Source organism: Sinocyclocheilus grahami, unplaced genomic scaffold (assembly GCF_001515645.1).
Source record: "Sinocyclocheilus grahami isolate Dianchi unplaced genomic scaffold, SAMN03320097.WGS_v1.1 scaffold445.1, whole genome shotgun sequence".
Taxonomy (NCBI): domain Eukaryota; kingdom Metazoa; phylum Chordata; class Actinopteri; order Cypriniformes; family Cyprinidae; genus Sinocyclocheilus; species Sinocyclocheilus grahami.
This window is the reverse complement of record NW_015505624.1, coordinates 571053-587559: the sequence shown is the minus strand read 5'-3', so window position 1 is coordinate 587559 and position 16507 is coordinate 571053. Positions and strand designations below refer to the sequence as shown.

Here is a 16507-nt window from a genome sequence, read left to right as displayed (position 1 = left end):
GACACCCTTGAGTGGCTCTGTGTTTAATGAATTGAGCTCTTTCCCTATAAAGTTCCTGCGTAAAACAGCACACGCATTAAAGCTAGCCTTCAATGTGTCAGGACAGCCTACCGTCCTCATATACTACACCAGCATACCTGCCTGGAGAGAACACACACTCATGCCCTCTGTACTTACACTTTAGCCACACAGGTATTGCACAAGCGCCATGAAGATCTGCAGAAATGCATTCATTAGAATGGAAATGGTGTCTTTTATAATGATATATAGCTTAATGAAGACTTTATGAAGATCTAGATTGCTGCATGGCTGACCCCCAAAATGAGATTCAGGGATAATTCACCCCAAAATGATTATTCTGTCATCATTTACTCACCTTCGTGTTTTCCCAAGCCAGTATGACTTCTTTTCTTCTGTGAAACACAAAAAGAGAAGTTTTGAAGAATGTTTAGGCTGGTCTTGTCCCTGCAATGGACAAGTGAATGGAATGTAGGACTGTTACATTTAGATTTAAACAAAATCAGTTCTTCTGATTTGATATATACAATATATATATTGTATATATCAAATCATATATTGTCACACTTTAATGTTTCGGATCATCAAACTAATTTAAATATTAGTCAAAGATAACACAAGTAAACACAACATGCAGTTTGTAAATGAAAGTTCTGATTACTAAGGGAAAGCAAAATCCAAAACTGCATGGCCCTGTGTGAAGAAGTGTTTGCCCCCCTGTTAAAACTGTGGTTTATCACACCTGAGTTAAATTTCTCTAGCCACTCCCAGGCCTGATTACTGCCACACCTGTTCGCAATCAAGAAATCTCTTAAATAGGACCTGCCTGACAAAGTGAAGTAGACCAAAAGATCCTCAAAAGCTAGAAATCATGCCGAGATCCAAAGAAATTCAGAAACAAATGAGAAAGAAAGTAATTGAGATCTATCAGTCTGGAAAAGGTTATAAACCCATTTATAAAGCTTTGGGACTCCAGGGAACCCCAGTGAGAGCCATTATTCACAAATGGCAAAAACATTGAACAGTGGAGAACCTTCCCAGGAGTGGCCGGCTGACCAAAATTACCCCAAGAGCACAGCGACGACTCATCCAAGAGGTCACAAAAGACCCCACAACAACATCCAAAGATCTGCAGGCCTCACTTGCCTCAGTTAATGTTATGGCGCATTTCCACTGCGTGGTACGACTCTGCTCGGTACGACTCAGTACGGTACGGTACGGCACGGTTCGGCTCAATTCCTCCACAGCGCTGTAACAGACTCATTGCAAGTTATCGCAAACGCTTGATTGCAGTTGTTGCTGCTAAGGGTGGCCCAACCAGTTATTAGGTTTAGGGGGCAAACACTTTTTCACACAGGGCCATGTAGTTTTGTATTTTGTTTTCCCTTAATAATAAAAACCTTCATTTAAAAACTGCATGTTGTGTTCACTTGTGTAATCTTTTACTAATATTTAAATTTGTTTGATGATCTGAAACATTAAAGTGTGACAAACATGCAAAAAAATAAGAAATCAGGAAGGGGGCCAACACTTTTTCGCACCACTGTATGTATGTGTATATATATATATATCACTGTGTTATCAATATATTCTTACAGTAGGTATGGGCTTAGTTGCTTCCAATTGTGCATACTTAACTGTTATTACTATAGAATATATGTAATGTAAGAATGACACATTTAATTAAATAAATAACACTTTAGGTTAATTTACTACATAATGAATATGTTTTGAGATGTTATAATCATAATGTATCACAATCATGTTTTATGAATGATTCCCTTTCAGAGATTAGATAAAATAAAATTTTACCTCTGATGTAATGAAAATAAAAAATAGGTACATTTTTTGAGTGGGGAAATGATTGATAGCATAAACCTTCGAGGCGTCCCTGCGGATATATTGCTATCGATAATAATGAATGATGTGTGAATAAGTAGACCATGCTTATGTTTTCACAGTCCCTCGTATTTGCATGGCAGTCATAACAACACTATTAATTATTTATTCGCTTCAGTCTTCATTTTGCCCTGACAAAGAAACTGCGCAAGAAACATCAGGCTCTCATATCAGAAAGGTTCAGTTTCAGAAAAAAAATAAAAAAAAGTTTTCCCCAGAAGGCTCTTGTATTCATAGCACATTTCATCTATTGTATGAATTTTAAAACCAACCTCTGTTTTAAAATTTAGATTTATCTTTGATGTCAAATAAAATGTATGCACATTACACTGCAGCCTCTTGTCAAGGCCCTGAGAAATGACTAATCCACATTCAACATTATGATCGCTGCCATGAACCCTCGAAATATGCAATACAGATACGAAATGAGAAATATTTGGTACTAAAGTGCTTTTTCACTCTTTTAAGGCTCTGCAGGGACTCTTTGTCCATTTTAAAAGTCCAATTTGCCTCACTGAGATTTATTCTCTTGGGTTAAAAAAATACACACTTATGCAGTGCTTATTGAAAGCGTGGTGTGCCTATTGAATTCAAATGTTATTGGCTGAATCCTGTTTTGCAGGCTATCTGCACTATTAGATATGCTGATTAGTGCGTCTCAAATCATTATATGTTGAAAACAGTTTATCAGAGACACCTTGATGTCACCGTATTTGTAGTGTATTTGCTATTCCGAACATATCAATGAATATTTGAATTAAATACTACTTTTTGTAGTATGTATACTGTACGTACATTTTCTGTACTCATCCTTCTAATTCTAATGACAAATCAGACATGATTTCGAACATCTTTCTTCATTTTATTTCATCAGAAAAGGAAGGTAAAAGTATTATTGTACAAACCTGAACTGAATGCAAAATAGCTGTTTAAGCCGTGTTTATTTCCAAGATAATAGCTGGTCGGTGCTCGCTGAACTAAGCATGTGCACAGCTGGGCCTCATTCAGGAAAAATGAGCAGAACAACTTTCAGCAGAAGTCATTTGTTTAAGTATTCTTGCATAAATTGCCATTCAGTTCAGTGGGACAGTTTACGTAAGAATGGTTTACAGAGCACCATGGTGAATGTAGGCAACGGACTGGTGTTATCAAGACCTGTTTGCATTTTTTTTTTTTAAGTTAACATGAAGTCAAAACTGATCCCCTTTTTAACACTTCCATGGTCTTACTGTAAATAATTCATAGTTCACATTATTCATTGTTAGTCAATTTGAAAAAAAAAATAGTCCTGCAAAATCTTGATCTGACTGATTATTAATAATTGAGTCCATTCATGATAGAAAAAAACCATACTGCTAATTTGAGACTTTTAGTCTAATAAATATCTTTTCTTTCCTCAGAGGAGCTTCGGAAGTTGAGCTGGTCTGGAATTCCGCGGCAGGTGCGCCCAATCACATGGAAGCTACTCTCAGTAAGTGGAACAGTCTCAGCGCACAGTGAAGTCCTGCTTCAAATGGTCAAGCTCGTTAGAGAACTACAGCGTACATCCATTACAAGATGAATCAAATAATACATAATGCATTCTACATAAATACACATTTATAAGTCATTAGGCTTCCTACTAATGATTTCTAGGATGATTTCCGCCTGGAAGCTCAGAGGTCCAGTCGAATGAAAACTAATGGTACATTAAACCATTTCAGTGGTTGGGCAAAACCTGAAACAGTGAATATACAAAACCTTTTTCTGTTAGACAGACCTTTGAACCACCTGAGCTGAAACATATGCACTTGCTTATTTTTTATCACACAAGATGCTCCTTGGAACATTCTCAAATCATGCTGAGAAGACATGGATCATGCTGTTTTGTCCATGCCAGCTGGAATGCCTGCTGTCATTAAAGCTCTTTCTTTCTTTAACTTTGTGCTCTATAAACAGGGTTCAGAAAGAAAGTGTTTTTGCTGAAAAAATAAAAACAAATTAATAATGGTAAAATAAAACAGTAAGTGCACTTTAAAAACATCATCTAGAAATGTTAACTCTTTCCCCCTCAGCATTTTTGAAAAAAGTTGCCAGCCACCGCCAGCGATTTTTATGATTTTCACTAAAATTTGATGGCCTCCAGTATATTTTGCTGTATGAATATTTGAATATGCAATACACCAAAATAAAGATCAGAGCCTCTACTTTTAAACAAAAAAAAATCAGTTTTATTCTAGCTTAAAGGGGTCATATGATACGATTTCAATTTTTCCTTTCTCTTTGAAGTGTTACAAGATCTTGGTGCATAAAGAAGATCCGTAAAGTTGCAAAGACTAAAATCTCAAATCCAAAGAGATATTCTTTATAAAAGTTAAGAGTCAACCACGCCTACCTAAAACGGCGCGTACTTACACGTCCCCACATGTCTACGTCACGATGTGGGAAGATTTGCATAACTCGCTGTGGATCACCGGATCGGCTTTCACCGTGGACGAAGCGGAGTCCAGGTCATCACATGTGGTTGCCGCAAGCCTGCCGGCCGCTCCTTCGTCGAATCCACCGGCCGCACTGTTCTCAAGCCCGCCGGCATCCACTCACTCTAGCCCGCCGTGTGTTTCGTTGTGAAAGCGAAACTACTTTGTTTGGTCTTCCAAAAGAGGACACGACTAGAAATCAGTGGTTAAGTTGTATTAACAACACTGTTCCAGAACACTTCAACCCAAATATTCAGATGTGTGCAGCACATTTTATGGAGGACTGTTTCCTGATCCTGGAAGAGTAGACTACAATGTTGGCTGTTCTGATTCACAGACTGTAAGTACGTTTTCATTTAAAGGATTTGCCACTGATGATTCAAACGCGAGTTTTGAGCAGTGTAGAGTAGCGCTTGTTTGTCATTTCTCCGATCACAAATGCAGACATGATTTTATGTTTACGCGATGCAACGCAATGCGTAAAAAGACCGTATAAGTCATTATAATCAGTAATTATGTCCCCACTGGATGCAACAAATGCCTATTTATAATGGGTTTTAATGTTTTTGAATCGTCGCTCCGGCCGGACAGGGCATCACAGTATGGTAAGGGTCGTGACATTTCCGTCACACGCTTGAGGTATTCGGCCAATCACAACGCACTGGATAGCTGGCCAATCACAGCACACCTTGCTTTTCAGACCGATGAGCTTTGTAAAAATCGACACGTTTCAGAAAGGCGGGGCATAGAGGAGAAACAATAATACAATATGTGGACAATAATGTGTTTTTTGAACTTTAAACCGCATAAACACATTTCATTACACCAAATACACAAAATAATGTTCCTTTTATCAACATCATATGACCCCTTTAAAGCATTTGTTTTTTTTATCAACACTTGAGTATCGGTAGGTTTCATAAAAAATTTGTAATTTTGAGCAAAAAGGTGAGAATCACATTTTTATCAAAAACTACATCTGGATAATATTCAGTATGATTATCAAAGCATAAATCCAGTAAATCACTTCCATTAACACCTCCAAAGCTTGCATAGACACATACCACGTCCTGGATCAACATTTTACTCTGTAATATTATGCAGTTTTCATTTATATGCTGTCTATTGCTGATGTTTGCATTGTTTTTCATATGCATCTGTTTACATAAAAGATCGCTAGTTTCTCCGTCCTGTTCACGTGTGTTTTTGTTCAGGAGGTTTTGTGCTCATTCAGAAGATGCGTAATAGCGCTCCCGAGTGTATAACAGTGAAAACACGGAAAGCCGTAAAAACTCGTCTTTGGCGGGGAAGCGTTTTCTTGTAAAAGACGAGATAACTCGTCAATGACTGGGAAAGAGTTAACATCAATTTCTGCACCTAACCTCAACTACCCATGGCAGATGTGCCTACGTTTTTATGTTGCTTACTGGAAATGTCCCTCCTAATGAGGTACTTATTGGATAATTTAGTAATAAGCCCTGGCTAAAAAGTCCAGAGGAGAAAAAAAAGGTCCATTTGGTTTGAGTTCTACAGCCAGAAACATAATTAATGCAAGTATGCAAATTAATATGTGTGAACAAGGCATTGCATACATGCGGTCTTGTTGGTTGTTCATGCAATTCTGTTGCATTAGCAAACCTTGGTACTCAAGTTGGTGATAAAGTTACCTTCAAATTTGTCTGTCAAATGCACATACTACTGTGACCAAATGTGTTGGCTTGTTTTTACACACCTCCGAAGAAAGAGTTTCTGGAACAACTACTGCAGGCGCGTGTTTCAGATTAAGTTTGTTGTGACTAGAAATACTTTTCGTAATGTTTGATACTTTTGCAGCAGTGCTGACAGTGTGTCACATTGTATTACGCAATTGCATTCTGACACATTTCGGGATACAACTGCACATGAAATGGGGCTTGCATAGCTAGAAGTGTTTACACTCCCCTGCCTCTCATGTAGACTGACGCTGATTCGAACCCCTCATGGAGCGGTGTGAATTCAGACCAGTTAAATTGGTGCCGTGACCCGGATGGGAGTTTGGTTAAGGGGGAGAGCTTGAGGCCAGGTGGTAAGATCTGTGCAGTTAAACCTCCTTCCCCTTGTCTCAAGAGGTGCACAACCTGCATATTAAGGAAGGAGAAAGCATTTTAACATTTTAAAAATTACACTTTTCAACTTTAAAAATGGATGAAAGATATCAGGTATGTAATTGGTGTAAAGTTTCCCCCATGACAGGACAGGCATGATGAGGGGGTTATATGTGGTCGTACCCTCTGACACACAGACAGGCGGCAGTGTGCCCTCCTGCCACACTGATAGATGAAGTGTCAGTCTGGAACAGGATGGAATGGAGGAGGATATTTGATATTCTGACCCCCTTCTAGGCTAGTGTGTAGTCACACACACACAGAAACATCCAATTCACCCGTGTGACCTTCATTTGCCTACGGCTACCTCATCTGTCATCTTGACTCGAACCCTGGACTGCAGCCCCACTCAATCAAACCCCATCGATCCACACTATTGAGCTCCTGCACAGGTGTGTGCATTGTGAGTTCATCGGTGTGTGTGTGTATTTGTGTTTGAGTGAGTGTAGCGTGAGTGTGAACAGCTGGAAAGCATCCTTTAACAAGAGTAATGACCGGCGGAGGGCAGCGTCACCGTTTGAACAGGCGCTTTAACGTGTGATCAATTCTGTGCATCCTGCTGACGTCTCACAAACTGCCACCGAACTGCGCTCAACAGTTTCCTAAGAAGAAATAATTTCTCTTTTGTCAGCTAGAAAATAAAGATTTTATTAGTGTTTTTTGCTAAGGCAAGAATTAGTATTGCTATTTCTCATACACCGAACTCTATTTTGTACAAATATTTTATATATATATATATTAGTGGTGTCAAAATTAGCGCGTTAACGCAGGCGATAAATGTTTTCAGTTTAACGCGTTAAAAATATTTAATGCAATTAACGCAGGGGCGGGGCTATGGTTGGCCACCCCACTCACAACTGCTGTTTCTGTCACTTTTTCTCTTGACAAGAAGTGCATTTATTCAGTCGCAGAACGACTGAGAACGGGAGACGTTTCACATGCGCGCTCCACTTTACTTCAGCGCCAGGCGCGAGTCAAGTTAGCGTGGAAACGGTACTGTGCTCGCAGCGCGTGATCTTCAATTGCACACACAAAGGTGCCGGCGCGCGCTGTAGCCTGTATCCTTTCATGTCAAAGTGTGAAATAAACTACATGCATGCAATGTCATTAAGTCATGAAGTTACCAAAAAGGCTATTAAAGCTGCCTTAAAACTGTACATGCATGTAATATATTTTATATGAGTCACATTTAATAACATATCGCTGAAATGGTTTTCAAAACTGTCCTGGAGCAGCCCAGTACTGTCTCACTCATTTAACACACCCGATTTAACTCGTCAGCTCATTAATAGACTTTAAGACCTGAAGTGGGTCAGAAAAGGTAAAAAAGAGTTGAGAGAAAATATAATGCATGTCAGATCCACGTCACGTTCAGCAGCAGCAGCTCTTAAAGAAATAGCATCCAAAATAACCTAATAACCAGCTGCTGTGATGTCTGTTAATCAAAGGACAAAGAAAAAAAAGTCCTTCTGTAGTAAATTGATGCGTTTTTGTATATTCAAAACGTAATAATCACTTTAATGTAGCTTGCGCCAGCAGTTGTACAAAGAAGCAGCTCCGGGAGGATGACGTATGAGGTCAGCGTTGCGCATGCGCCAGTGAGTCTTGTGAAAACCTACGTTTGTTAACAGGAGCAAAGTTTCCTTACTTTAGCAAAGGAAAACCAGTCTCCTCTTGGCTTATATCGAAATCCTCTCACATTCTTCTTTACAAATCCTTGTTTTGTACTTCTAATTAGTGACCGTTGTTTTGATCTCTCCGCTGCGCTTCCGCGTTCGTCACTTCTGAGGGGCGCATGCACAACGCCAACCTCATACGTCATCCGCCCAGAGCTGCTTCGGTTTACAACAGTGAGCCCAAGCTAGATTAAATTGATTATTACGTTACTGCTGTTTCTGTCACTTTTTCTCTTGACAAGAAGTGCATTTATTCAGTCGCAGAACGACTGAGAACGGGAGACGTTTCACATGCGCGCTCCACTTTACTTCAGCGCCAGGCGCGAGTCAAGTGAGCGTGGAAACGGTACTGTGCTCGCAGCGCGTGATCTTCAATTGCACACACAAAGGTGCCGGCGCGCGCTGTAGCCTGTATCCTTTCATGTCAAAGTGTGAAATAAACTACATGCATGCAATGTCATTAAGTCATGAAGTTACCAAAAAGGCTATTAAAGCTGCCTTAAAACTGTACATGCATGTAATATATTTTATATGAGTCACATTTAATAACATATCGCTGAAATGGTTTTCAAAACTGTCCTGGAGCAGCCCAGTACTGTCTCACTCATTTAACACACCCGATTTAACTCGTCAGCTCATTAATAGACTTTAAGACCTGAAGTGGGTCAGAAAAGGTAAAAAAGAGTTGAGAGAAAATATAATGCATGTCAGATCCACGTCACGTTCAGCAGCAGCAGCTCTTAAAGAAATAGCATCCAAAATAACCTAATAACCAGCTGCTGTGATGTCTGTTAATCAAAGGACAAAGAAAAAAAAGTCCTTCTGTAGTAAATTGATGCGTTTTTGTATATTCAAAACGTAATAATCACTTTAATGTAGCTTGCGCCAGCAGTTGTACAAAGAAGCAGCTCCGGGAGGATGACGTATGAGGTCAGCGTTGCGCATGCGCCAGTGAGTCTTGTGAAAACCTACGTTTGTTAACAGGAGCAAAGTTTCCTTACTTTAGCAAAGGAAAACCAGTCTCCTCTTGGCTTATATCGAAATCCTCTCACATTCTTCTTTACAAATCCTTGTTTTGTACTTCTAATTAGTGACCGTTGTTTTGATCTCTCCGCTGCGCTTCCGCGTTCGTCACTTCTGAGGGGCGCATGCACAACGCCAACCTCATACGTCATCCGCCCAGAGCTGCTTCGGTTTACAACAGTGAGCCCAAGCTAGATTAAATTGATTATTACGTTTTAAATATGGTTATTTTTCTTACAAAAATGCATCAATTCGCTACAGGAGACCTTTGTTCAGGCTGTGTGAGACTGTTGAACCGTGTGAGACTTTTTTTATGGATGGGCACTTTTTATTTAACTTCTTTTGGACTGAAGCACTGCAACACCCACTGACTGCAATGATAGAGCTTGGAATAGCAAGGACAATTTTTAATATAACTCCGACTGGATTCGTCTGAAAGAAGAAAGTCATATACACCTAGGATGCCTCAGGGGTGAGTAGAACACAGCCTAATTTTCATTTTTGGGTGAACTAACCCTTTAAATCAGAAGATATTTTTTAAAGTCTAATAAAAGTTCAAATTGATAGCTATCAATTATACTGTAATGTTGAATGGCTATAGTCAATGGTTAAATATTGGGTGGGTGGGGCAATTTTATAGAGAAATCAGTGTTGGTATCATTGATACTGGCCTTCAGTCATAAAAAAGATGCCATTAAACAATGTAGGGTAACACTTTACTTGAAGGGGTGTGCATGAGACTGACATGGCACCTTCATAATCATGACATGACACATGTCATGAATATGAAGGATGTTTTATGCATGTTTATGACAACTGTTATTAAGTGTCATTCGCTCAGTTATGTCATTTTTAATGCAAATGTGACATTATTTGACCTACCCCTACCCCTACCCTTACCCCTAACCATAGCCCATAACAAAGACATTTCAAACAATGTCATCTTTGCATTAAAAATTACATAACTGAGTGAATGACAGTTAATGACAGTTGTCATAAATATGCATAAAAAAACCTTCATATTCATGACATGTGTCATGTCATGATTATGTAAGTGTCATGATTATGAAGGTGTCATGTAAGTCTTATGCACACCCCTTCAAGTAAAGTGTAACCCAATGTAGCATTTGGACCAATCAGACACACCATTTTTCATTAGATTTAACAAGTCAATTATTCATTAGATTAACAAATATTCACAGACCCCTCACCCAATAAACATACTGAGTGCTAGGATGTCTACGAATGACCCCAGGCCCCTGGTTACCATGGCAACCACGACACCTCAGCCAGACCAGATAACTTTTACAACCGAAAAGTATGTAGAGAGAATCGTCCCCCCTACTCAATTCTCTCTAAAACAGACACGTACTGCTATAGGAAACGACTTCTTTCATTAATTCATAGACAGATTTTTCTATGACCTTCCTATCATGCATATCCCCAGGTCATTGTGTACGATTACTATCTTCTTGTATATGGTCTTTTGTATTGTATACTGTTTTATGCATGCTTATGATAGAACGACTCTTTCATGTAATCTTACCTATACTGTGTTTAGTATCTATGAATTCGTCTTCTGATGATCTAAACGAGAGTGTATATTATATGTTGGTACATATAGTAACAACAACATATTAGTGTTCTAAGAATCTTTAGGAGTTTTTGCATCAACACCCAGTCGAATTTCATATGCAGATTACCATGTTCAGAGACAAAGAGTCGTAAACTTTTCCTTCGAAAATACAAGTCACCATTGGCTCTTTGCCCCCCTGGAGGTGTGATCTCTATAGCAGATAAAGCTCTCACATCAGTGACCTGCCTCAGTCAGTCTGCGGTTCTGTTAGATACGGAGAAGATGAGGATTTGAGCTAGAAGTCTTCTGTACCTTAAGTCTGCGCCAGGCCTCGGGCCTTGACTTTCCATTCACCAAAGATCCTAGGATCTCAGCTGATGTCTCTCTTAGCTCTTTTTCACTTTCCACTGGGAAGAAACTCCCAATCACCATCGAGTCAGAACATCTTTGGAGTTCATCACTCTTCAAACCCGGAAGAAGGTGATCGCGACTCCTACACCACCAAACCTCCAAACCATCAAGACTTTCATCCGAGACTGCATCCGTACGCTCGTTCCAGGCCAAGGCAATGCAAGTATCGTACATTTAACTAAACGAAGCAGAGGTTTAGTATAAGCTGTAGACACCATTCTAAAATGGTGCTGATGGTTTCACTCAGGTGATTAACTGACTCGTTTCATAGCTTCATTCTCTGTTTTTTCCTGATGGATTCATCCATCAAGCCTCATTTGCCCTTTCCCATGTATGAGTGGTTGTTTGTTTGTTAGACTAGTGTGTGTTAGTGTTTAGTTAATAAAACTCGTTACCCTGTAAAACACAAATTACATGAGTTTCTGATTCTGCCTGGCAAATTAATTGTCCCTTTACGATTTTGATCCTTACTACATGCTCTAATGCATTAATACTGTATGAAAGTATTTTCTGTGGCCATGGAAATATCCTCTCCTAGAGTTGATATGAATTTACACTGAATGTTCTCTGGACGAACAGATTAATGGCAATTTAATTCTGCTACAGTTACTACTGGCAGCTGATATAAATAATTGTAATTAATCATAATTAACTAATTATTTATATACATTTCCGTTTTGAGCTAATTTGCTAAAACAAATATTTAAAAACAGTCTTTGTTGTTTGTACATTAATTTGAAGATTGAATGTGAAATTATTGCAATATAAAAGTATTTTGAAAAACTTTAATGTTAGGTGGGATTAATCGTGATTAATTTCAGAAAAATGTGCTTCCCCACATTTTTCATGAGCTGAACTCAAAGATCTAAGACTTTTTCTATGTACACAAAAGGCCTATTTCTCTCAAATATTGTTCACAAATCTGTCTAAATCGGTGTTAGTGAGCACTTCTCCTTTGCCAAGATAATCCATCCACCTCACAGGTGTGGCATATCAAGATGCTGATTAGACAGCATGATTTTTGCACAGGTGTGCCTTAGTGACCTTAACTGGGGCAAGTGAGGCCTGCAGTTCTTTGGATGTTGTTGTGGGGTCTTTTGTGACCTCTTGGATGAGTCGTAGCTGTGCTCTTGGGGTAGTTTTGGTCGGCCGGCCACTCCTGGGAAGGTTCTCGACTGTTCCATGTTTTTGCCATTTGTGAATAATGGCTCTCATTGTGGTTCGCTGGAGTCCCAAAGCTTTAGAAATGGCTTTATAACCTTTTCCAGACTGATAGATCTCAATTACTTTTTCTCATTTGTTTCTGAATTTCTTTGGATCTCGGCATGGTGTCTAGCTTTTGAGGATCTTTTGGTCTACTTCACTTTGTTAGGCAGGTCCTATTTAAGAGATTTCTTGATTGCGAACAGGTGTGGCAGTAATCAGGCCTGGGTGTGGCTAGAGAAATTGAACTCAGGTGTGATGAACCACAGTTTTAACAGGGGGGCAAACACTTCTTCACACAGGGCCATGTAGTTTTGGATTTAGTTTTCCCTTAATAATAAAAACCTTCATTTAAAAACTGCATGTTGTGTTTACTTGTGTTATCTTTGACTAATATTTAAATTTGTTTGATGATCTGAAACATTAAAGTGTGACAAACATGCAAACAAATAAGAAATCAGGAAGGGGGCCAACACTTTTTCACACCACTGTATATATATATATATATATCACTTTTTTTCTGAAATTAATTGCGATTAATCCCCCCTAACATTAAAGTTTTTAAATATACTTTTATATTGCAATAATTTCACATTCAATCTTCAAATTAATGTACAAAAAGCAAAGACTGTATATTTTTAATATTTGTTTAATGGCATCTTTATTTTATGACTGAAGGCCAGTATCACTGATACCAATACAACTGATGTCTCTATAAAATTGTTTTCCCCCCCTAATATTTAACCATTGATTATAGCCATTCAGCATTACAGTATAATTGAGAGCTGTCTATTTTAACATGTATTAGGCTTAAAAAAACCTTCTAATTTAAGTGAACTTAAAACAATCTTCACATAAACCCATTATAATACATGTCATATTTACCTGTGCCCTTCAGAAAAAAATATACAGAAATTAAAATTGAATTTATCAAACACTAAATTCTAAATTAAATATAGATGAATCCTTAAAGCTATAAAAGTTCTTTATTTCCTCTTTTTTTCTTTTTCCTTTGATTAAAAGACATCACAGAAGCTGATTATTAGGTTGTTTTGGCTGCTATTTCTTTAACACTAGAACCGCCAGAGGTCGCTGGATACCTAAAAGCGCCAGCGGGTAAATTTTACCCACGCACATGGCAAATGTATTTATATGGCTAAAGAACATATTATTTCACTGTATTATGCTGCCGTCTTCACAAAGAAGTGTCTAGAGTCATGAAATGATTGTCTAGTCATCAACTATATTTTATCCTGTTGTTTTATGTTCGACTTTTTAATGCAGGCTACACTAATCCATAATGCTCAGTAGCCTAAGCTAAAAAAAAAAAAAAGTCTGCACTGACAACGGAAATTAGAAGGTAGTAGCCTAAATATTTGGGTGGTTTAATATTATAATACAATGTCATTAATCAATATATTAAGATGCTATGAATGACTAAAACAGCCTGTAGACAATAATGAGCAATAATAATTCACCACACTGTATAGGATGATGCGATGAAAAATTCAAGCGCACAGCTTCACCTAAATATTTATTAATTTATTTAGTTATATCATTTATAATTTGAATAAGAGAACAACACCATTAAACTCTGGGTAATCAAAAACATGGTTTTATTCATTACATCATATAGATCTGATTTTTTTCTTCTTCAGGAAACGGCCAGACTAGAATAGCAACACAGTAGCGAACAATAAACGATATGGCAAGACAAAAATTTAATAAACCAAAGTTTGACCAATTAGAGTAACGTTAGGCTAAAGTATGTAAATATGATATCTGGATCACTGTCAGATGCTGAGCCGACACAGGATGCATAACTTACCATCAGACTCTCCATCACTCATGGCATTTAGTGTTTCTAATACCTATCTACCATAAATTGCCTTTTTTTTGTCTTCTAGTTTATTTTAGTTTAGTTTATTTATGAAACTCATAACCGCTAAATCAGTGAGTGATAGGCGTTGCCTAGAAATGTACAAAGTTAAAACATAAGCGGCAAGAAAATGACAGCGTGAAAATACATGCATTATATAGCGGGTAAATTTGACCCGCTGGTGCTTATAGGTATAAATGCCCCGTTTTTTTATCTGGTTTTATCTAAATAATTTTTAACAACATTGGATTGTAAATTACATAATTTTAGTAAAAGTCATTGACTGGGAGACTTGAATGTTTTATTTTAAATCTGTTATGTACATTTGAAAAACAGCCACGGGTAAAATTTACCCCGTGGTGGTTCTAGTGTTAAGAGCTGCCGCTGCAGAACATGACGCAGATCTGACATTTGACATCTGATGTTTTTTTCTCAACTCTTTTTACCTTTTCTGATACACTTCAGGTCTTAAAGTCTCTACTAATAAGCTGACGTGTTAAATCGGGTGTGTTAGATGAGTGAGACAGTGCTGGGCTGCTCCAGAACAGTTTTGAAAACCATTTCAGAGACATGTTCTTAAATCTGACTCATATATAAAATATATTACATGCATGCACAGTTTTAAGGCAGCTTTAATCACCGTTTTGGTAATTTCGTGACTTAAAGGGATAGTTCACCCAAAAATGAAAATGTTATGTTTATCTGCTTAACACCAGGGCATCCAAGATTTGTTTCTTCAGTAGAACACATATGATGATTTTTAAGTCCAACTGTTGCAGTCTATCAGTCATATAATGCATGGCAATGGTAACTAAATCTATGAGAGTAAAAAAAACATGCACAGACAAATCCAAATGAAACCCTGCGGCTCGTGACGACACATTGATGTCCTAAGACACGAAACGATCGGTTTGTGCGAGAAACCGAACAGTATTTATATAATTTTTTACCTCTAATACACCACTATGTCCAAGCACGGCATCCGGTGCGTGAGGGGTGTACGCGCTCTGGCGTAGTTTACGCAAGTGCCGGAAGTGATCTCTCGCGCGTATATGTCATTCATTGGTTACATAGTGCACAGTCATTGTAGGTACGACGGCTAATCAAAATTGTACTTACTTGCGCTTATCCGGATTGTTCAAACCGACTTAAAACTAAAAGATTACGTTCTCTCACGCAAACTCATTCGGGAGTGTTGACTTTCCACGTATTCCCAACTTCTGAGCCTGCTCGCCTGAAGTTATGGTTGATTGCTCTTCGGCTGGATATCAACACACCCATTAACGTAAACTACGCCAGAGCGCGTACACACCTCGCTCGCGCACCGGATGCCGTGCACGCGCCCAAAGACATGGACATAGTGGGCGAGCGATTAAGCTTGTGTGAATTACCTGAGTCTGTTTGTCTCTCAACAGTGTTCGGCAACAGCGTCTCTACTAATAGTGAAACTGTAAGTTCATCTATTTCAAGAACAGTACCGTCATTACCTCGCTAGTGAGAAATGTCAGGTATCTTTAAAAAAAAATTGCTGAGCTATATTACAGATAAAAATCATCAGAGCGGCGCTGACAACACATTTCTGCATGCAAGTATGTTTCCGATTATTTGCTTGGGCACTGTCGTTGTGGGTTTTGGTTCTTTTGCTGTTGTAGGCCCTAAGGCCTACAACAATCAGTGTTTCCCTGAAAATTATTGCACACCTTAGAACATTCGTCAACCAATCAGATTCAAGCATTCAACAGCCCCATAGTATAATATAAAACAATATAATTTCTGCCTCATTCTGTGATTAAAAAAAAGAAGCCACATAGGTATGGAGGAATATTCAGTGCAATTTTCAAATGGAATTGCTAATTGTATTTTCAATTGCGTGCTCCATATGTGAATGCATAAATTGTGACATAATCTAAATGCAATTGCAAATATTTCATTACCGTTTGAATTTTCGCTTTCGCGTAACTGCCACATTTCAAATGAAAAAGCAAAGTCCATTTGCAACTGTATTTCCCATATCTTACGAGTTATGAGCCTGTCATATTTAAATAGCAATATTAATTACCACATTTGCTTTTTCACTCTCTCTGCATCGTGTATGTAACCTGCCAAAACTCAAATGGAATTGCAATTGCTTTTGCATTTGAATTTCCGATGTCTACACAGAAAGCTGTCAATCATCATCAGGGGCGGGACTATACTATGGGGCGTGTTTGTATTGGGAGGTG

At 38.4% G+C, this 16507-nt stretch overlaps 1 protein-coding gene across 1 annotated transcript in view; it reads left to right on the top strand.

The window, feature by feature from the left end:
- tbc1d22a (TBC1 domain family, member 22a) overlaps positions 1–16507 on the top strand; it is a 149313-nt gene that overhangs the window by 23118 nt on the left and 109688 nt on the right. The window contains exon 5 of the mRNA XM_016234144.1: positions 3318–3388. Within this exon, the coding sequence (XP_016089630.1) occupies positions 3318–3388 (71 nt within the window). The remainder of the gene's footprint in view (positions 1–3317; positions 3389–16507) is intronic.